The sequence below is a fragment of the Centroberyx gerrardi genome, chromosome 19 (genome assembly GCF_048128805.1).
Source record: "Centroberyx gerrardi isolate f3 chromosome 19, fCenGer3.hap1.cur.20231027, whole genome shotgun sequence".
In the NCBI taxonomy this organism is placed as follows: domain Eukaryota; kingdom Metazoa; phylum Chordata; class Actinopteri; order Beryciformes; family Berycidae; genus Centroberyx; species Centroberyx gerrardi.
The window spans coordinates 20,333,206-20,355,814 of record NC_136015.1 but is presented as its reverse complement, the minus strand read 5'-3'; the positions used below and the strand labels follow the sequence as shown (position 1 = coordinate 20,355,814).

Here is a 22,609-nt window from a genome sequence, read left to right as displayed (position 1 = left end):
CTTAGAAGAGTTGTTACATGTTTTTAAAATCTGACAGAATGATATATTTTGGCCATATATTCTTATCTTTATTACATATATTTTTATTTTATTTTAAAGATTTAGCTGACACTGATAACGTGAATGCAGAGAGTATAGTACAATAAACTTGCAGTTCTAAGATTGCCAATCTTACAGGAAACCAATAATAAAGCGTGCAATGGTCGAAGCCACCGTGTCCAGACAGTTTAGAAGAGATGAGTTCTCAGGTTACAGTGGAAAATAAGGAGTGACTCTTATTATTCTCTTCATAAAACTCCTCTTCCAGAACATTATATCTTCTCTAAGAACCATATCTTCCACATAGCTAAACGTTATTTTTCATACCTAACATATCAAACTTCAATATTAACTGAGCAAAGATTACATTTGCTAACATTTACTCAAATCATTATTCCGTCAGGTGATACAAACTCTCAACAAAGCTTTTCAAACTAAATGTGCACTCTGAAGTTTATGACCATGGAGAACCTGGACACTGTAATGTCATCACTGGACTCCCAGGTTTATTCAGCAGCTGAATAACTAAAGAGGGAGAAACAGAAAACACTTATCTGCCTCCAACCATCACTGAATAAACTCCCACTTACCCTTGCAATATCCCCTAAGGGCCAATCATACAGTATATCTCCAAACAATAATCCAATGTCAGAGTGTTATACAGATGCATCAAAAAAGATCTCACACTAAGTCATGCTGTACACTTTGCCCTACATGGAAGTGAACAATAAACAAGAGTGAGTCATCCTCATTAGATCCCCCTGTCAATACTTCCTAGAGTGGGAAAAACAACGTTCACATCATTAGAAATACTGCTGAGACAGAACTTTTCAAGGACAACTGCCCCTAAAACCACAATTAGCACGGCCGCCTCCCCAGCATGCATTGTTCCTCAGATAATTGGCTCCGTGGCTCAAAATCCGCAATTATACAAAGAGAGGTAACGGGCAATTTTCCTATACTTGACACATTTTAGTATTCAGATAAAGGGCTAAATATACACTGAGCCTTTATCTAGATGGTTCTTCTTGACTCTCTCATGATTATGGGCCCAAAATGTCTGCCATACAAAAATATCATGGATTAAATTATATGTATATCAGTACTGTATATATGATTGGAATGATAAAATCTCAAAAGGAAAATTCCTTCGTTGAGCGATACTAGCTCCTAGACAGATGATTTCAACGCAAACCATCATGTCCTTCACAAGATTTCTAGACAATTGAAGCATTCTTTTAACCCACATCTTCCCCGATATGAATTTCACCCAATAAATCCCGACACCCAACATCTGCTGTGTAATTCCACTTCCAACGCCCCCTCCTGTCTCAATTCGTATGCTTAAACATACTATACCTAATAGGACCTTTGTTCCTTGTTATGCCTTATTGTACAGTTGCTCTTTGATCGCTGCATCCTCATATTTCCCTTTGAAGTGGAAATCTATATAGGCTTTTCCCCTGAATGCAACTGAATACATCAAAACACAGGCCATTATCTCTCTCCACCTTTCAGGCTCACTGTGGTGTTTACAGCCGGTGCTGGAGGCGGTCTTCAAATGCATTTAAAACCTTTTGCACGATTAAAACCTGTTATTTTCTGGAAATATCAATGAACAGGGTGCTGCAGTGTTGAGCAACAGAGACCTCTTGTGCCCCATTAAAGTTCTGCACAGCAACAATTCTAGAATGGACCACACTGTTCTAGAATGAACCACACTGTTCTAGAATGAATCAGAAAAGTCAAAACTGCTTTTATTATTACCATATCAAGATTTCTTTCTTCTTATATAACGTGAAGAGACACCAATATGGCACTAAAAAACATTTTTTCATACTCACATTTTTTTTTTCTAATGCAGGTGAATGGCATTTTCAAATAATTTATGTGCAAAATGCAACTTCACTTTATTTAGACCCAATAAGTACATTCACAACACTGTTCCTTTTTAGATGTACAGTCTACAGCATCACTTACACATCAGCCCAACCGGGCCTACATGACACTGCACAAAATAAAAAGGTTCACATGAAGCAAGAAATATGATTGTTCCTTTTTTCAAAATGCTCATGACATTCAAAATACTCATAAAGTGAATAAAACAAGATAGGTTCTAAATTGTATGGCTGCTTACAAAGAAGTATGCACTGATTTGTCTGCAGACTATTGAAACTTTCAGTTACATTGTTATGTACTCATGTACATACAAAGTAAGCGCTGTAAACCTCTGTGTCACACAAGTCATCAATTTCAGCTAAAACTCTCACTCGCCTCCTGTTTAAAAACATGGCTATCCAGATTTCGTGACTGAGTTCTTAGCTCATCCACAATCCCAGACACGCTGCCCAACAAACCCCTCATCCCATCTTCCATCTCCCCGTGAAAATCCACTTCCTCCACTTTCACCTGCCCTCCCGTTGCGAGAAAAGCCTCCCCTTCGTCAAATCCATAACCGTAGCCGTCGTCCACGTCTGCCGCCGCCGTACTCGCGTTGTTACTGTTGGTGGAGGAGCTGGAAGCAAGTCTCTCGCATCGGGCCTGATGCCGCAGGAAGCTGTCCCTCCAAATGACTTTCTTCCCGCACAGGCCGCACTCGTAGGGCCGCAGCCCTCCGTGGGTCTTAAGGTGCTTGGTCAGATGGTGCTTCATCTTGAAGGACTTGGTACAAACGGGACAGCCGAAGGGCCGCAGATTGAGGTGCTGCATCTTGACGTGGCGGTCTCGCATGCTCTTCAGGGTGTAGGCTTTGCCGCAGTGGCAGAAGTGAACTTTGCCCGTGTAGGGGGCGCCGGCGAGGGAGAGCGAGGATGACGAGGACGGGGTCGGGGGTGAAGAGGAGGGCGGGAACGCGGCAGAGGATGGGGACAAGTGGCGACTGGAGGTGGGGGTTAAGGAACCGGCCTGTCCCATGTTGGTGGAGGGCCAGTTCACCTCCGAGCCCGCCATGGTGAAGTTACTGTCATCGGGAGACGCAGGCACTAAAGGCCTCTGGGAAACCTGCCCAGTGCCGTCTTCGATCTCGTCATAGGTGTCTCCGCCAAAGGTCCCTTCTGTGAAACGTTCAAAGTCCACATCCTCCTCATCGTCATCTTCGTCCTCGTCCTTTCTGTAGCTGCCGCCGCCGCCGCCCGCTCCATCCTGCGGCCTCGGCTCTTGTTGAGACCAGGGACTCGCCTGCCACTGCAGCCGGGTTGAAGGCGTGGGAGCCGGACAGGAAGGGCCGGGGACTCCTTCGTTTGTTTGACAAGCGTGGACTGCGGGCAAACCTGAGGAGGGATCACCTCCTCCCAAGTCCCTCTGCTCTTTCTCCTTGGTCTCCTCTGCACTCACTTTCCCCGCGGTCTGTCCTGCTTCTTCATTCTCATTTGCACCTGGGTGGAAAGCTCCTGGAGAAATGCAAAACACAAACCCAAGAAGGTAAATTCATACAGATATTCCATCAAAATATGCAAGAGAGAAAACACACAGCAGGGAGAAAATTTGTGACCCAAAATGGAAAAACAGGCTGGGAGAAAACACTGTGGGAGATTATGTAATGAATGTGTAATTATTATGTAATGAATCAACACATTATTTTTGCTTTTATTATTATTAATGAATGAATGAAAAAATGCATTTTAATCAAACTTTTTCTGATATAAACTGGAGAGTGGCGATAAATGAGCACAGGTTCATGCTGTTTGGTCACATTATAGATAGATAGATAGATAGATATACTGTATATAGGGTATATGTTTACAGTGAAATGAGGCAGGTGTTTCTTACCAGAGTGTCCCATTTGTGGTAACCCTCCCTTCTTCTCCACCACCTCTTCTCCTATTCCTTCATCTGCCTCAATCCCTCTCTTCTCAATTCTCCTCTTCTCTTGAGTCTCATCACTCTCCCCGGTCTCTCTACTCCTATCAAGCAGTCTCTCAGAGCTCACAGGTGCTCCCCGCTGTTGAAATCTGACTTTCTGCTTTAATGCCTCGCCACCTGGGAACCCCCCGTGATGCCTGCTATTGTGGCCAGGTCCATCATGACCAAAGTGGCTAGCTTTGGCGTGGCTGGATATCCACGCCTCTTCACAGCTGGAGTAATCACTCTCTGCGTAGCCGGGGAGGGTGTCCAGTTGAGAGTCCGCTAAGTGCTGGGCTGATGAGGGCCTCGGACGGCCCCATCTAGGAAACTGCTGCGGCCTTCTCCACGTAGCCAAGGGAGGCAGGGCGTCGGGCTTCCTCTCCTTCCTTCTCCCCTCCCTCTCCACATACAAGCAGTCGGTGCTGCTGGGGGACTGCTGTCGAGAGGAAGTGCCGGGGTGAGCCGCGGCGGCCGCCTCTCCGGGGGCGCTTTCTGCTGAGGGCCGGGGCCTCTTCAGGATCTCAGTACACTTGTCCACAATGTGCCACATCTGGAGGAAACTGGCCACGGTGACGTAGTTGACAATGTCATCATGCACAATGCTCAGCTGGCCCGTGTAGGCAGAACTCAGGACACTCTCAAAGGCCACCGGGTCCATAACTGAAGGTAGGGACACAGTTGTAACATTCTTCAGTAACACCTGTTGAGTGATGAGAACAAAGCAGAGTTTTGAACATCTGGACAGAATGTGGGGCGACTGAATACAAAACTGGCCACAAAACAAAAAAAGAACCGCATCACCTCAGATGGTAGATTTGGAAAGTTCTTTTTTGTAACTTTTCAAACCACATGATCATATTAGTGTCCATATTGCACACTGATATAACCCGGCCTACCTGGTCATGGAAGTAAGGCGAGGAGGCAGCGAGCACACAGCGGTGGGCCCGAAACACCTGACCTTGCACCTGGATGGAGAGGTCGCACAGCCGGCCCTCCTCCCGCTGGCGGTTCAGGTTGTCCAGAACAGCTGCACGGGCACCGGGGAAACAAACCTGGACAATCAAACCAGGTGGAGCGGAAGAAGCACTGCAGGTCTGATCCATGATCACACAGATCTATAGGAAAGATGAAGTTATTATAAAGTGCAAAATTATAATTTTTTTTTTTTCTGGATAAGAAGGGTTGATTACTCTAAAAACATGTCCTTTGCACAAAGCTTGTACAGTATGACTATTGCTGTATGTGCAATGTGCAGAGTATAGCTACTGCTGTGCTGAACTTTCCATGTGAATCAGATGACCAGCTGGCTGGTACTTGATTTCACCTGATGATCACTAGCATATCTAGCTAACATTAGCCATCTTGACACGACATTCAAACTCGGCCCATCATTGAATTGTTATCGTTATAAAGAGTATAATTTAACATGAAGGCTGGTTGTTGCTACCCATATACAGAAAACACAGCAATGTCCTTATGTGACTGCTCGACTATTTTTGTCCAACCTAGCACTCGAAGTTACCTAGCATACTAGCCAACTAGCGTTAGCTTCTAGCTAACATTAGCAAATACGCTTCCTCAATCCCAACAGTCATAACGTTAGCTAGTGGTTAGCTTAGTTACTTTACCTTTGTTATGTCGGTACGTCGAGCTTTTTACTGTAATGTGCAACGTTACTGGCTATTTGCAGTTTAACATTATTATTTAGGAAGACAATATACGAACTGCCATCGTTTGGCTCGTGTAAATAAGCAAGCTAGCAAAGGCTAATGTTACAGCTTGCCCGTAGGCGTTGCTAATGCTAGCTGGTTGACACTAGCTACACAGCATCAGCATCTTCACACATTACATGAGTGGGTGTTTGGTGTGAAAGTTGGGTGGAAGTGTTAAACGGCATTACAGCTGGCCTGCTACGTTATTCTGGAATAGCATTAAAACCTGCATCTGTGTTCATGTGCGCACATTCGAGTAATTATGATTTATAAGACCAACTTTTGTTCTCAAAAACATGCCATGAATTTGATCACCCCGCCCCTCTGGAATTCAGTTAAAGGGACAGTTCACACAATATCAGTGCATTGAAATCACTTCTACCACAAAAAAGCTCTTTGTTTTGTCGTTGGGTGTGCTTTGACGGGAGGGTAGGGCCCTTCGCAGTTTCCAGTCAGCCAAATGTGATATAAAAGAGTGAATTTGAAGATACTGGCAGTAAACCAGCCGACAGACGGGAGGCCAGCGCTGCACCGGAGCTCGTGCTCTGCTCTGCCACACAGGCGTTTTACCGCAGTGCATCTGCAGAATCTGTGATCTGAGCGGCAGAGGTGCTGCTGCAGGAGCTGTCTCTGTCGCGTACGACAAGGGGATATTCAGTAGACGGACAACAGGATGTCAACGTTTTTATTTTCGGTGTTTTTGGGCTGATTTCAAACCTTTACGGGCCTGTGTACGCTCGCGCAGTTTGATCTGCAATGCCAGCACGGCCGAAGCATCTCTTCTACGAGCCCGGGGTCATTAGATAGGTGAAATTAATATTTCCACATTGAGCTGGCATCGCCGAGTAAATAATTGCTCAGAGGAGAGGACAGACTATTTTTTTTTTTTTTTCGCCGAAGACACGACTCACCTCGAGGGAAGGAGGCCTTTAATTCAGGACAGTAGGCTTTAATTTCAGTGATTCAAGTTATTGATTAAGGATAATCATCTTTAGACCATTAGATTGGCCTATAGTAAATACTGGTAGCGTATAAAAGGTAGCCCATTAGAGCATGCAATTAATTATTTATGCAGTAGCATGCGAGTTAGCTAATGCAGAACTTCAGTAAGGCGTAAGCAGGTTCATGTTGGCATGTTGCACATGACGATTATATAAACACATTTTTAAATCTATAATAACCTTGTGCGCCCTTGCTGTCCCTGTAACTTGCCAACATAAAAGAGACGTCCCAATTTGATATCTGTCTCTAGAGCATGTGGCCCCAGGCAGGTCTAATGATTGCTCAGTGCATTTGATATTTGGACCTCAGGGAAATAGATAATCACATCTCAGGGTGTAGATCTGGGAACACTGTGAGTCACCAGATACTCGGATTATTTCATATGCGACTTGCTAATTAAAAGCAAAAACCGCTTGGATGTTTTGCTTCAGTGGAGATAGATCGAGGCCTGTCTCAACGCAGCGGTAAGCAGACCACTATAGGCAATAAACACTGTAACCAACAAGAAACTGTTGCTGGCTTGAGCCAAAGAGCTGAGGCACTATCAGTGGTAGTCTTAGGATATCACATACAAATTTAGGGGTATAAGGGAAGCCTATAGATATATAGATATTTACATATATATTTTGCACTTTTAATGCACGTTTGGCTTCACTACTTGTAAGCTGCCAGTTGCTTGACCTAGGCTACATACATACATACATACATACATACATACATATATGGTACTAGCTTGCACTTTACTGGTCTATGGTGTCTTGCACAAACTCCAGTCTTCCTAAAATCAAAAAGAAAACCTTTGCAAATATCCATTTGATTATTGGAGACTTGTACGTGCTCAGCTTATGATAAGAGAAAAGGCTTCTTTAAAGCCTCTGCAGCATCTGTTGGAGCTCCACAAAAGGAGTCTCACACCGCAGAGTTTGTGGTAAATTTTTTAATTTTTGAGGCCCATCGTCCCACAAATCAGCCACGCAAACATCTGGTGACATGGCAGCTGTACACCTGCTGCTGCTTTCCCTGCTGTGCACCCTTTTTGGTGAGTTGAGTCGATTCTTGGATAGATCATATTAACCAAGACCTGAAAATATAAACTCTAAAGTGTTTCTTTCTCTCTCCCCGTCTGCGAACAGTGTCCCGGTGCCATGGGGCCTGTGCAGAAGTGGATTCGGACACGGAGGCAGTGGCGGGCAAGGGCTTCAAACTGGGCTGCATCTCCTGCAAGATGAGGAGCGAAGTGGAGGGCTCTGCCTCCGTCGACTGGTACTTCAGGGCCAAAGGAGAGGCTGACTTTTTTCACGTGAGTGCAAATCCACCTTCGCTCAGGTGTGCTTTACCCTGACGCCCGCACAAAAACATAGCTGACACAACAGACTGTGACGTAAAGGAGAGAACAGTGCTTCTTCAAGGAGTTAGGGCTGTGCACGTGTCCTCAAAACAAACCCGTCCTACACCACATTCCCTTAACACACCACTTACTTGTATATGCACGCAAATACAATCCAGTGCAGGGTTCACAAATCAATACAACCACGATACGATGTAATAAATAAAAGTTCAATGACAACAAAGTCTGACTGACTGAATTATGTTTATTTCTGAGCCACAAATCTTCCTAGCGATGATATTGGTTTGCTAGAATGTAAACAACAATGTAAAAATGTAATTGCAAAGTGCAAATAATATAATTTAAATGGAGAGCTTGTGAAACTGTGATGGTCAAGCGTCTCATTTGCGATTACTACAGCAGAATAAAATGGAGCTAATATTGCGATTCATTTTTCTGCCCCACGATACGTACTGTCACATATTTGTATTGTATTTGATTTATTGAATTTCAATATATTCTCCCATCCCTAGTGCGCACCCAAGCTCTCTCTCCGTCTCCGTCTCTCCCTCTTTCTCTCACTCACACACACACATACATACACACACACACGCTCTCACACACACATGCAATCCTCTGTCACATGATATCGCCCAGTGCTGAGGTCAGCGTGAGGTTTACGTAGAATCAATCCTGACATTTTAGACCTCAGAGATCATTAGAGCTGCGGGGACGGACGGACGGATGGACGGACGGACGGACGGAGAGAGAGAGAGAGAGAGCGGCACACAGCTGTGTTGACCTTGTGCAGGAGGAGTCTCTCTTCACCACTGAAGTGCATCCCGTCAAAATGACAACTAGCTGCATGTACGTTTCAACGTAGCGCCGTCCAACACAAATATGTAAAGAGTTTCGAGTTTCATTCCAAAGCGAGAGTGAAAAAACAAGTGGTACCGGATCTGACAAAAAGACTGACGGCATAGAAGTAATCCTATTGAAGGTATCGAATGTGACTCCCGATGCCTTTTGTTTTGTTTGTCCTTGTTGTGGGTGCACAGGTACAAAAACCCAATAGGCTGAACAATGCACGCAAAACAAATCAAAACTCTTCACAAGATCATGTTCTTCTTGACATATTTATTGTATGAAGGCCTGCACTAGGTCTTCATCAGTGCAATACCTTAGAAGTAAACAGAAGTAAAACATGCTGTGGTAACATATGTATGAGTCACTTCAAGACCTTTGTCAACAAAATATCGACAAGTCTGAGGATTTGATCATGTGGCTTTTTGAGATTTTAGTGATGAATTCTTCTCAAAGTTGATACTGTATGTAAGCAGTCTGGAGTGTATGTGTGTGTGTGTCTGTGTGAGTCTGTGTGTGTCTGTTCTTCCATCCATCCATTAATTTCCCATACCCACGTATTCCTTTTGAGGGTCACAGGGAGGCTGGAGCCTATCCCAGCACGCATTGGGCGTAAGGCAAATCCGAAACCTGATATTGTCTTACGTACACCAGCCTTGTGCATAACCCTGCTGTCCCTGTGCCACCAGATATACAACTACGACGAGGACGGCCCCACCATTAAAGACGAGCGCTTTGAGGACCGCCTGGACTGGAACGGGAGCAAGAGGAGCCACGACATCCAAGACGCATCTATATATCTCTTCAACGTCACCTTCAACGACTCGGGCACTTACCGCTGCTACTTCAACCGCATCCTCTCCTACCAGTACTATGAGTACCAGACGATCGTCAGCAAGGTTGTGCACCTCACTGTGGTGGCTAAAGGTACGGTGGAGTTGGCTGTGCTGCACCACAACTAACCGTTTTGTCTGTGATAGGAGCACCGACTGCAGCGGTAGTAAGATTTGCGAACACGGCCCGGAAAAATTCAAAGCGTTCCATTCCAAAGTGAGATTTCCACCTTTGTAATCATCTTCTCTTACAAAAAAAGTGATTGCTGGCATCCAAGGAAAGCACTTTATGGCTTCCCAGCAAGTATTTGATGGACGGCGATGTGCAGGAATGTTTCATGACAACCCAAACAAGCACAACATTTTCACGATATGATATTTTGGCACAGTAAAAATCAAAACAGCTTTGCAAACTGGTTTTAACTGATATCAGAAAGGTATTCAGGTCCTGCATTCACAAAACGATGCCGGTAGCAGATTTGGACGACGTCTATTCAACATCAAAATGTTTGCCGGGTTACTATTGAAGTTCCAAGTCATCTTGAGAGCTTTTACTACAAGGACAGAATCGGCTGTGTTTTCGAGATACTGGCTGATGAGTTTGAGCTTTGTTCTGCAGACGATTCTCAAGAGATTCCTCAACTGCAGCTGCATCCTGTGCCTCTGGACTCGCTGTTCTTCACAGAAAACAAATCCATCCTTTGTGTTCGCGTTTCCTGTTGATTGGGATGAATGGTGCTGAAATGCCAAATCAAATGCCAAATGTCAAATGCTGCGTCTGTGCTGTTATCTGATTCTTTGATTTCGTCCCCCACCCCACCCCTCCCCACCCCTCCCTCCCCTCCCCCCTGCGCAGCCACCAGAGGAACAGCCTCCATTGTGTCCGAGGTGATGATGTACGTGTCGATCATCGGCCTCCAGCTCTGGCTCCTCATAGAGATGATATACTGCTACAGGAAAATCTCAGCGGCGGGAGAGGAAGCGTTACGAGAAGCCGCGTAAATATTCATTCCATACGGTTATATACATGTAGGCTGTTGTCACGTGGAAACCTTGCAACTCCAGTTTTGGTGATTTGGTTTTAACTTCAATTGAGAATTCTACCACATCATGGGCTAATTAAACCCTTTGAAAAAATGTTAAAAATGCGTGTCGGTCAAGCTAAAGACAAGACTGTATTTCTTAGTTCTTGAAAAGCTGACATTTTAGAGATACAAGGTTTTTACCCAACAGCAACGATACTCTTTAAAAGGATGTGTGTGTGTTGTCAAGCTTGGAACAACACACATCTGTGCTACTCTTCAACACAACGTATGTCATGTTGTGTCAGTATGTGCTTTTATTAACATACTGTATATCGTGTTGGAAACTGACTCCCAAACTAGACATACAGATGTTTAAAATGACACGTTGTTTTTAAGAGAAAGTGTAGATTTTCCCTGAATGCTGCCTTTGTATTCTCATGTCTTTGTGTTGAATGCGTACTATAATTTAAACTGTGTTGACTTTATCATTATCTCCCTTGGGTGTTGCCTCCTTGTCTCTCCTCTTCTTCACCCCCGTCCTCTTACCCCACTTATTTTTAAGCTTATCACTGTTTCCATTCTGTTTTGTGTGTTGTCACTTGTGTCTCTTTGTCTAACCTCTCACGCTCCCTCCTTCTACCTGTCGTGTTTTCATCCTGTCATCCTCCTCCCTAGTCAAAACCAAAACCTCCCTCCTGTAAGTCAAAAAGGAATAAAGACTCGTTGGTTGTCTCACAGCTATACCTTTCTTTGTTTTTACATTATTCCACTATCATAATAGCATGTCACTGTGTTAAGGTCAGAATTTCAAATTTCTGATAACTATTCTATTGTTTTTTTCCCCCTTCCAGAAATGCTGAATACTTAGCGATAGCCTCGGAAAGTAAAGATAACTGTGCAGGAGTGCAGGTTGGAGAATAGCCCAGGTATGTTGATGATGTCTTGGTGGGAATGCATATTAAGAGTTTCATTCCAAAATGGGATATCCGCCATTTAAAAAAAAAAAAAAAAAGCCACCTCCTCTTACAAAATGATTTCTATCACAAACACAAAAGAAATTAAGACACTTTTTAAAGGAAAGCGGGTAAAATAAGTCGTTGACTTTTGAAATTATAACACATTTACAGACTAGATTATCTATATTTTAGAGGTATTTAATGATGAATATTAGGTAATGTTCTTTTTCCCAATGGAATATATAACATTTTGGATGACACTTTATGCATACTGTATCTAATTTAAATTGTATTCAACTATTTTTTATATTTGCATACTAGAGTATCTGTGGTTTAGAAAATGTGCCATTAAATTCACTAATGTGCATCGTCTTTCTCTTCAGGTTTCATCCTTGGACTGAAAAAACCTCTTCCATCCTTTGGATTGCATGAAGACAAACTTGGAAAAAAAATCTTTCTCTCAAGTCTCTGTTACCGTTTTCCATGACACTGAACACAAATGGATATGATGACATACAAAGAGAGCATGGTACCAGCACTGTATATATACACTTGCGCGTAAAAGCATGTTCTGCACTTCTATTATAAACCATTATGCATCAATGAGCCTCATTGTTTAAAAGCATATGCGTACAGTATTTCTTTAAGTGTATGTAGTACTACATTTATATAAAAATATAAGTGGTACTGTGGGAGTCTGTTTGACTCCTTGGGATTGTGAACGAAAGCTTTTTACCGAATCACCATCTAATGTATGAATAAGACACACAAACAACATGTATTGTAAGGTTATTGATAAGGTTATTGATGAAATAAAATGTGATAGACTATGATAGACTGTCTTTCCAGTTTAATTAGTCTTGCTAGTTGTACATTCAATGAGATCTTATGATGTACTAATAAAAACAGAGAAAATACATGTGATGGAGAGTTCCTCTTTTGATGACAACAACGCACGTGATTTTTGCTTTGATTTGGCTGTTTTTAATATTTGAGTTTTTTAATACAGTCGCATTGGGAAAAGTGCAAGAATAAAGGGGATTTGCTGTTATCACATAAATCTCATCAATCATAACAATGCAAACTACTTCCAATCGATATGAAATGTATTATTTTCCAGATAGCTGAAGCAACCGCCATGTGAAGGGGGTCGGCTTGATAGTGATAACGGCTTTCACATAAAAAAGAAAAACACTCCCAGAGAATCCGTCATGAAAAGGGATAATACAGATTTAAAGCCTCAGGGTCACAACCATCAACCATCCAGTCAGTGTGTAACAGCCAAAGCCCCAGATTTAAAGACCGCACTCCACAGAAACCACTCATCATAAACCACGTCAAGGCTATACGAACTCACTGCCTAAAATCTTTGATTCGTGTTCTCCCATCTCCTCAACAGCTGGCGCTCCTACAGTCGTAGCACACAGTCAGTGTCAGGATACTGAGGCAGGTTGAGCTGGTACTTCTTCTCCAAGGCGGGCGGCACAAAGCGGCCTCCCAGGAAGTGGTATCGTCCTCTGAACAGGGAGGCGGACTTCTTGGGTGCAGTGAGAGAGATGAGCATGTCAGGCTGCAGGCCGTCTGCACTGCCCTGCTCCACATCCCAGCCTGGAACAAAACACACACAGAGGATATTACAGTCCCACAGAAAGCATGGTGAAATTGCTTGGGAAAAAATTGAATATGGAAACAACCCCTTTTTCATTACTTTTCCCCATTATAATGATTGATGCACTTGCTTTCCAAATAACTGATCAGTGTAAAAAATAAAAAAAGACATATAATCACATATTAGGTATTTAACTGATGCTCCTATCCAGAGCAACTTACAATGAGTGCAATAAGCTAAGTCAACTTTATTGATATAGTGTTTTACAGCACACAAAGCCAGTGTGTATGGTGTAGTAGAAAAGTAGAAAAGTAGACTAAACTTGCTAGATTTCTGAGAGTACAAGTAACAAATGGTAGGAGTGCATTTTCCTGTGGTGGAAATCTGCCTGATTCCCCTTGTTAAGTGTTTTTTTTGTGATCAAATGTTTTTTTATTCAGGGATATTACAAAATAACATACAGTCACTGGACATACAGTCACAAGAACCCTCGTAGCGTGTTGAGGGGGAGGTGCAGGACCCACCTGAGGGGATGTCGATGCTCGCTACGGGCGCTGTGGTCTTCTTCAGCACATCCAGGATGGAGCCAAACGGCTCTCTCACTGCCCCCTTGAAGCTGAAGCCAAAGATGGCGTCAATCACCAGGTTATAGGCCTCATCAATCACTGCAGCCTGGGAAGACATTTTCATCCACATCAATAAAGCATTCGCTTAGCTACACAGCCTCAAACTTCTGTAAACTGCAAACATCTGCTAATCTGTTAATCTGATAACCAAGACACTAAATCTTTAATTATTGTCTATATTATATGTTCTTTTGTTGTAATTACATTTACACACTTTCTATTTGTTCTATTCTTATCTATATTGTATTATGTGCTGCTGCAATGACCCGGTTTCCCTCGCAGCGATCATTTGAGTTTCATCTAATCTAATCTAATCTGAAAGATAGAAAGTAACTGAGTTAGACTGCATGGGTCTAAGAGAGTGGAGGCATTTCCTCGCTTATCCACGTCCTCCATCAGCTAAGCCAAGCTGCAGCCGGGCAAGCTGGAGACACTCAGCATACTCACAGAGCTTTAAGTAACCGACGTGCACACTCATAAACACAATACACCAAAGAGCTTCCTTCGCCACTGTGGAAAACGCTGCTGCATAATTGATTAAACATCAAACCTCAGGCATCTCAGTCAGGAAGGGGATCTCCATCTTCTCACACTGCGTGGTCAAACCCTGGAACAGCGGTTTGTTTGGTCTCTTTGGGTACAGGATGGTGGGCTCGTAACCCTGCAGGGAGACACACAACACCAGCGAAAAATATCAGTAAACTACAGTTAATTCATGTCAAAGTCACCTTAATCTATCTGAAACATATTCCTCAGGTTCCCATTGCAAATGAAAATAAGTCGTTCACTGATCAGTTTGGTTGAATGAAGCTTAAAACAAGTTACTTATAGGTATCTTTACCAAAGAAGGAAACACTGCCTTTGCTGCTGTCTCAATAGAGAGCCAGGATCAGAAATAAACGGGGGCTCAGGGCAAAAAAATGCCCCTGAAAGTCTATAAAATGCCTGTGAAATTAAAAATGAGGGAGCAAAAAAGGCCCCAGTAATGAGGAGAACTTTCTTGTTTTTCACCCTGTTCATATTTTATATTCTAGATTTCATATATTCAGGTGTGACTGTGACTACAGCTCCTTGCAGGCCACCGTAGTCGATCTGTGGGAGCCTATGACCGGGAGATTCTTAAAGTGCGTTCTGGGAGAGAAAAATGGAGTGGTTTTAGATCAAACAAGCACAGATCCTGTACAGACCCACGGTGCGTGTGTTCAATTCAATTGAACACACGCGCACAAGCCACTTAATAGTTTTTGGAGCTTTATTTTAAAATGTTGCACTTAAACAGTGAGGGGAAAATAAAGGGAGAGAGAGCCCTTTCAACTAGGCTACAAATTGGGGGAAAGTTTATTTCCAACGACAGTTCTACTTTGACTGTCAGTACCATTATACATGCTCACATTATGTTCACTGGAAGCAGGACCAAAGGGAGGGCCATGCTCATTTTACATACATGAAAAGGAATATTAAAATGAATTTTACCTCGAACTATGTTGAGCAGCAGAACACGGAGGCCCTAAACAGCGAATACTCCACAGAAGACCATTGGAAGTGAGCATTTTAAGCATTTTTCCAAACATCTCCTCCAGGGGAAGCAGAGCCCCAGGTCGGTTATGTGTTGCTTAGTTTCATTTGATTAGAGTGACAACCTTACTAATAATGGGAATGTTCATCTTTGCAGTGTTAGTTTCAACTGTGTATTGTGAGCAAAAGGTGTTTTTGTTAGTCAGTGAGGCCATTGATCCCAAGTTTAACTATTCCAATTATATTTGTCAAACCGCTCCTCTTCCTGGTATGAAGCAAAGCCTGATAACCCCTCCCTCTCCTTCCTGCTCTTAAACACAGCCAGTTCCATTCTGTTCAGATATTTCCTGTTCCCTCCCCTTTCACAGATCTGCCAATTTAAAGATGGTGTAAACAACATGCTGTGAAGTGCAAGAGCTGACAAGCCCATTCACTGCAGATCAGCAAATGAACATGAAAAGGAATAGTTTTTTGGTTTGGAAAGGAGCACGACTTTTATCTAAGTTGTGAGAAAGTGAAACTACCTGACACACTGTCAGTGAGAAGTGAAATGGCGCAGCGAGGAATTCAGCTGGACGGGGTAAAATTCTGCTGTTCGATCTGTCTGGATCTACTGAAGGATCCGGTGACTATTCCCTGTGGGCACAGCTACTGCATGAGCTGTATTAAAAGCTGCTGGGATGGAGAGGATCAGAAGAAAATCCACAGCTGCCCCCAGTGCAGACAGACCTTCACACCAAGGCCTGCGCTGGTGAAAAACACCATGTTTGCAGAGTTGGTGGAGGACCTGAAGAAGACCGGACTCCAAGCGCCTCCTCCTGATCGCTGCTATGCCGGACCTGAAGATGTGGCCTGTGATGTCTGCACTGGGAGAAAGCTGAAAGCCCTCAAGTCCTGCCTGGTGTGTCTGGCCTCTTACTGCGAGCAGCACCTCCGGCATCACTATGATGTAGCTCCATTAAAGAAACACCAGCTGGTCAAAGCCACCATGAAGCTTCAGGAGAGCTTCTGCTCTCGTCATGACGAGGTGATGAAGATGTTCTGCCGTACTGATCAGCAGTGTATCTGTTATCTCTGCTCCGTGGATGAACATAAAGGCCACGACACAGTCTCAGCTGCAGCAGAAAGGACCGAGAGGCAGAAAGAGCTCGGGGTGAGTCGGCAAAAAATCAACCAGAGAATCCAGGACAGAGAGAAAGACGTGAAGGTGCTTCATCAGGAGGTGAAGGCTATGAATCTCTCTGCTGATAAAGCAGTGAAGGACAGCGAGAAGAACTTCACAGAGCTGGTCCGTCTCATTGAAAAAAGACGCTCTGATGTGAAGGAGCAGATCAGATCCCAGCAGAAAGAGGAAGCGAGTCGGGTCGAAGAGGTTCAGGAGAAGCTGAAGCGGGAGATCGCCGAGCTGAGGAGGAAAGACGCTGAGCTGGAGCGGCTCTCACGCACAGAGGACATCCATTTTCTACACAGTTACCCCTCGCTGTCACGTCTCGGTGGATCTACAGACTTACCCAGCACCAATACCCGTCCTCTGCGCTACTTTGAGGATGTGACTGCGGCTGTGTCAAAGGCCAGAGATAAACTACAGGGCATTCTTACAGAGGAATGGCCTAAGATCTCATTGAAAGTGACTGAAGTGGAAGTTGGATCACAGGGCAGGTACTCTGTCCTTCTACAGCGTCTCTGAAACCATGACTCTCCTCCACAGAGTCCAGACCAGATTCACTCAGCCTCTCTATCCTGGATTTTGGCTTCATTACATTGAAAGCACTGCCGAGTTGTGTCAGCCCAAGTAGACAGCAGTCATTAAAGCAGCAACGTGTGAGATTCTGTTTTTATTTACATTTTTTTGTTGCTCAGTGCTCATTGCTGTGGTGTTTCCGCACTGCACTTCTCAGAGATCACCTGTCAATCAAACGGTGTGGGCGGAGCTTGGATTTCCTGTTGATGAAGTTTGAGTTTCTGTAGGTTTCTTTTCTTTGTCTGTTCAGCCATGGTGGCTCTCGCTGCTCATGCTAACTACCCAGTTCTTCTTCTAGTTGATTTGATTTGATTTCATTTATTTTATCATTTTAAAAAGAAGTTATATATATATATGCAATATAATGTAATGCACCTGGTTAAAAAAACAATCAAGAATGAAACACAAGAAAGTCCAAGACTTATTTCCTCATTTTATTCCAAACAATCTGTAACCTGTTGTGTGGTCTATATAGTTTTTATCTTTGTTGCATATTTGTATTGTTGCTATAATGTTTTCTGCTGTTTCTGTTCCACTGCATGGGCGTTAATGGAGCAGCACTAGAAGAAGTGTATATTGCATATTGTTAATATGTTGAGTTTGTTCCCGACACTTTGTAACTTTGTTAAGAAAATTGAACTACAAATGTAATCATTATTATTATTATTATAATCAATAGGGAGAGTACTCATTGTTTTCCTCCACAGTGCTGACATACTGGTTTAAAAGATTGATGTAGATGGAAAGATTGAACCAGAGTCTTTTACCAGGTTTTAGTGACTGGATGTGTGAACAAAGTGAATGTTTGCAAATATGAATAAAGTTTTTTTTCTCCCAAGAATGAATAAGGTTTTTCTTCTGTATTCTGTGTTTCCCATTGTAATGTTGGTGTTGTTATGTGTATGTGATATCATGAGTTTATTATTGTGGCTATTTGATGTAGTGCAACATCTTTGGTGTTTATTGTATGCTGACTTTTGTCTTAAGTTGTTATTCTGCATTGGATCAGAGCCACCAGCCTGGCTGTGTGGTCATTAAACTGAATTGCATTGAATTGATTCATCTCAGGCAGTCTATCAAAGCTGCTATAAATAATGTGAAATTTATATGACAGTATAACTAAGCCAATTTTCCCCCTAAAACACAACAAAGTGCAGAGATATTGTTCTGTACTTTCCACAATCTGAATCTGAGTGTTATCCATAAGATATTCATGGAGGATACAGTTATGCTGTGGAAAACAAGCACAGATCCTGTACAGACTCACGGCGCGTGTGTTCAATTCAATTCAGTGCACTGAAGCATCACGACACGGTTATTAGTTAAATAATTCCACTAACGTCACTTAGATACCACAGATAACAACAGTACCTAATGTTAAAGTTTATAGGGCAACAGAAGACATGGATGTATGTGAATTAACAGTAGAGAGTGGGGCTCAGTGTGTGTGGGAGCAATGCTCGGCTAGCGCAACACGTTTATCAGAAGACAATGTGGATGTCTGTAAATTGATGGCGAAGAGTGTGGCTCTGTGTGGGATCCAATATGGTATTATCAGTGTATGAGACTGAATGTGACAGTTAGCCCATAGGCGAGAGGCCAACTCTTAGTCAGAGACGCCCTCCAGAGGCCATCTGACGAAGCAACATCTCACTAAGCGTTACCTGACACTGACTGATGCAGCCTCAAGCAGTAGAAAATGTCTCTGATTGATACTGTTTATGTGATGGTATGTTAGATTTAAAATAATACAAATCTGTGTGTTTATTTGCCAACATGCAACACAAATGCATTATTTCAAAATTCAATAAAATCTAAAAATCAGATCAAGGGGGTGAAAAATGCCCCCTTGAAGTGTATCCACATCCGAAATCCTGACATGGGGGGTTTGATACAAAAGGCGAGGTAATAAAATAGAAAAGATACCTGAACACTGGTTCAATGCTACCATAGTGGTTTAATCAGCAACAGTTGGACCTCAAACAGTCTTCTGAAGCCAGGTAAAGCCACTTTACCAGCTGAAGTCAAAATGTTGCTAAATAAACTAGCGGAGCATTAATCCAGCATGCTATATCTTTTTTCCCCATTTCCTTGACACTGAGAAAGTGTCACACAGGTGTCAGACAGTGAAGTGCAGTAGGAAGACTCACAAAGAGTTTAAGATGTCGGGCGCAGACCAGGCCATCGCCTCCATTGTTCCCTGGTCCACAAATCACAAGCAGCGTAGGTCTGGCCTTGACCAGAGAACTGGCTGGATAGGCCTGGAAGACAGAAGAGACGTCGTATCAACACAACACAAGCCACAACTGTTATCTGACCAGGCAAAGTGATTAGACAATTTTATACAATTTTATTTAGCAGATACCTGGGGGAACAGTTGCTAGGGAAGCAGGTTGTTGTCTTCTCAATATACAAAACATCTTCTCAATAAAATCAGTATAAGCAAAGACAGAATTCAACCAGATGCACTAGTGCACACACACACAATACATCCATTATTATTAAGTTATCATTTTTGCTCATAATGTCAGTTATACAGTGTCGTCTTAATGCAAAACTCCATGACTTTTCCATGACTTTCCATAACTAAGTCGGAATGCACCCATGACCTAAAATTTGTATTTCTTCCTGGTTTGTTAATGTTTGTTTTTCAGCTCAGAAAAGTTCTACAGGAGTAAACAGTCACAACAGTTGGGTTTTCCAGTACAGTTAGGCTTGCTGTGGAGGAGTTGCCATACTAAAAACAGCTGAAAAGCACCATCTGATGCAAAGAATGTGTGAAACAAGTTGTAAAATGCTTTCTGGCATATTGCTGTAAAATGACCCATTGGTAAAAGTCCCTAATATTCCATGACTTCCCCAGAGAATCCATCAAATCCCCTGACTTTCCCTGTCCGAGAATACCTCACTTAAAATTCAGTGATACCCCAGAAATCCCCTGACCAGTGGGAACCCTGCTTTTATCCTGATTAAGAGTGCTGACCTCATGATGAAGCAAAACACACACAGCCTCTCTGCAGCACTATTAGGAGAATCATTTCTATTTCAAAATAAGAGCCCTCATCATCATCTCACCCTGGTGATGGCTGTGGCACAGCTGAGCCCGGCCAGCTCCATCAGCTGGTCCACACTGAAGCCGTATTCAGTGAAGAGCTCCTCGTCGATGTGCTGGGCCTCCTCCTGCCTGTGGAACAACTGCAGGTCAATCCACATACTGTTTACACACACACACACACACACACACACACATGCAGTCGAGCTCACACAGCATCCATGGACACAGGCAGGCTGAACACCGGGCACAGACACGCTCATTTCTCTCTCTCGTTCTCTCTCATTTGCACACACTAGTGCTGAAAGGATTAGTCGATTAATCAATTAGTTGATCGACAGAAAATTAAATTGATTGTAATTTTGATGATAAATTAACCGTTTTAGTCATTTATCAAGTAAAAACACCAAACATTTGCTGGTTACAGCTTCACAAATGCTAAGATTTGCTGCTTTTCTCTGTTTCATATCAATAAAAAATGAATATTTTGGGGTTTTTTGGCTGCTGGTCGGACTAAATAAGCAAGTTTAAGAATCACTTTTGTCTCTGGAAACTTGTGGTAGATATTTGACATTATTTATGCCATTTTATAGACTAAATGATTAGTTGAAAAACGAATCGATAATGAAAATAGTCGTTAGTTACAGCCCTACACACAACACTATCTCTCTCGCCCATATGTTTCTCAATGCGGCTCATACTGCTCAATGTACAAGGGATAAATAAAGCCTTTACCCGAGGTGTTTGATGGTCTGGGACATGGTGGATGCTTGTCTGCTGGTGAAACACTCCTTCTTGTGGTTACTTGCTGCAGCGGTCAGAGGACATGACCCTGTCCGGGCGAGGACTGCTGAGGCCCGAGAGCTCACCAGGAAGCCGATCCCAAACAGAGTCCGCAGACTCAACATCCAGATGGACCAGATACCTGCAACAGAGCAGAGAGACTGCAGTGATCTACCTGAGGAGAAGGATGTCCAGATCAGTTACATCAGTTTATTAAGAGAACCATACACAGGCTGCTGTATGGCTGTAGCCTACTCCAAACATGCACCTTTTACTTTTAATTAGTTCTAGGCAATAAGTCAATATTATCATTTATCATCTTTCAATAGAATCATATCGTGATGAAATGATAATAGAGAGCATATACTAATTAAAATATCTCACAAAATGAGATCTGAAACAAATTAGGGAACAATATTTTCAAGTTTGAGTTTTGTTGTACTTTATAATACCATGCAGTTCAATGCGATGAGCTATAATTTGATTACCTAAGTGATTTTGAATGTTAGCAGAATTTCTTCATATTATTGTGATATTCACATTTTAACCATATCGCCCAGCTCTACATGTATGAACTTTAGTGAACTCTCTGTCCCACATAGCAGGGAAGAGAGAGCAGTGAAGGCTGAGTTAACACTAGGCCAGCACCAGCCCAAACACTGGACCACCCTGTCCCACACAGACAGGACAGCCTAACGACTGACAGGCATCACCAACTCTTCACTACTAGAATGACTGACAACTGACATTTCTGAACGAACAGAAGTAGCAGCAACAGTCCTCAGGTCGCTGCAACATTATATGGACGACAGAATGTGTGTAAATATAAGAGGCTTTTTGAGTTTTGTGAATAAGCGCAATATATTCAAAACGCAGCAAAACCAAAACACATTAATGAGGTCAGACAGTCGGACAGCAGGCTAGTGTATTGAGCTGCTAACGCACTTGCCATGAGCTGCAGATTGATTTCGTGACAAATGATTAGTAACACTCACCAAACGTTACTTGTTCCTGATTACAACTTTAAATGCACCTTGGCCCGTACAAATAAAGCAATGATATGACTTACAAATCAAAAAAATATGCTTAAATAAGGCGTGGGGGGCGTGCAGCAACACTTGAACTTCAGTGTTTATGTCAGCTACTGAGAGTACTTCCTGGTTTGAAAAAAAGAAAAAGACTGATCGTATTTCAAAGTAAAAGTCCTCCGTCTATCTATCGTCTCTCCAGCAGACTGGTGGCGCCATGTAGGGGATTTTAGCTGTGTTTGCATTGTGGAGATGGATGGAAGTGTATACTGTATAAGGAGACTATATATATATACTGTATATATATAATCAAAATGTAAAGACTGCATTTGTCTGTTGTGGTACCTACCTGAAAAAAATCGTTAACACTGTTATCCTTGATGGTGTTTAACAGTAAAATGTTTTTTTGTTTCAAATGAAGTTGGTGTTTTGTGCTTTGTGTGATACTCTGGAATAAACAAATGTCTGATGCTGAATGAAATGAATTAAATATTTAAAAATGTCAAACTTTTAATCCAAAATGAAAGTAACCCGAATAACTTTGCTATGCTATGGTAGGACAGAGCAAACAGATTATCCTACAAGTAATCAAATAACATCTTGATCAAAACATTAGTAGCCTACTGCATAAGACAAAGGAGGCAGATTTCTGAA

General features: G+C 42.7%; 4 protein-coding genes across 5 annotated transcripts; 2 read left to right on the top strand and 2 right to left on the bottom strand.

The window, feature by feature from the left end:
- Window positions 1-1,850: 1,850 nt before the first annotated feature.
- Window positions 1,851-5,853, bottom strand: zbtb22a (zinc finger and BTB domain containing 22a). Its single transcript, XM_071894974.2, has 4 exons — window positions 5,511-5,853; window positions 4,779-4,997; window positions 3,808-4,582; window positions 1,851-3,428 (listed from the first exon to the last, which is right to left on the bottom strand). Exons 2-4 carry the CDS (start codon window positions 4,983-4,985, stop codon window positions 2,293-2,295), a joined length of 2,118 nt encoding a protein of 705 aa, XP_071751075.2. The 5' UTR covers window positions 4,986-4,997; window positions 5,511-5,853; the 3' UTR covers window positions 1,851-2,292.
- Window positions 5,854-6,028: 175 nt separating this feature from the next.
- scn1bb (sodium channel, voltage-gated, type I, beta b) lies at window positions 6,029-12,520 on the top strand. The gene is made up of 6 exons (XM_071894982.2): window positions 6,029-7,635; window positions 7,730-7,896; window positions 9,477-9,714; window positions 10,477-10,618; window positions 11,497-11,571; window positions 11,985-12,520. The coding sequence occupies exons 1-5, from the start codon at window positions 7,587-7,589 to the stop codon at window positions 11,564-11,566; spliced, it is 666 nt and encodes a 221-aa protein (XP_071751083.2). The 5' UTR covers window positions 6,029-7,586; the 3' UTR covers window positions 11,567-11,571; window positions 11,985-12,520.
- naxe (NAD(P)HX epimerase) lies at window positions 12,510-22,060 on the bottom strand. Of its 2 annotated transcripts, none has more exons than XM_071894981.2 (7): window positions 21,923-22,060; window positions 20,880-21,102; window positions 20,168-20,276; window positions 19,243-19,353; window positions 14,387-14,497; window positions 13,735-13,882; window positions 12,510-13,209 (listed from the first exon to the last, which is right to left on the bottom strand). In XM_071894981.2, the coding sequence occupies exons 2-7, from the start codon at window positions 21,050-21,052 to the stop codon at window positions 13,010-13,012; spliced, it is 852 nt and encodes a 283-aa protein (XP_071751082.2). In that variant the 5' UTR covers window positions 21,053-21,102; window positions 21,923-22,060; the 3' UTR covers window positions 12,510-13,009. The 2 variants fall into 2 exon arrangements, with proteins under 2 accessions (XP_071751082.2, XP_071751081.2); XM_071894980.2 differs by having other exon boundaries at window positions 20,880-21,069.
- Window positions 15,898-17,038, top strand: LOC139908327 (E3 ubiquitin/ISG15 ligase TRIM25-like). Its single transcript, XM_071894979.2, has one exon. The coding sequence runs from the start codon at window positions 15,902-15,904 to the stop codon at window positions 17,036-17,038; it is 1,137 nt and encodes a 378-aa protein (XP_071751080.2). The 5' UTR covers window positions 15,898-15,901.
- Window positions 22,061-22,609: the final 549 nt, after the last annotated feature.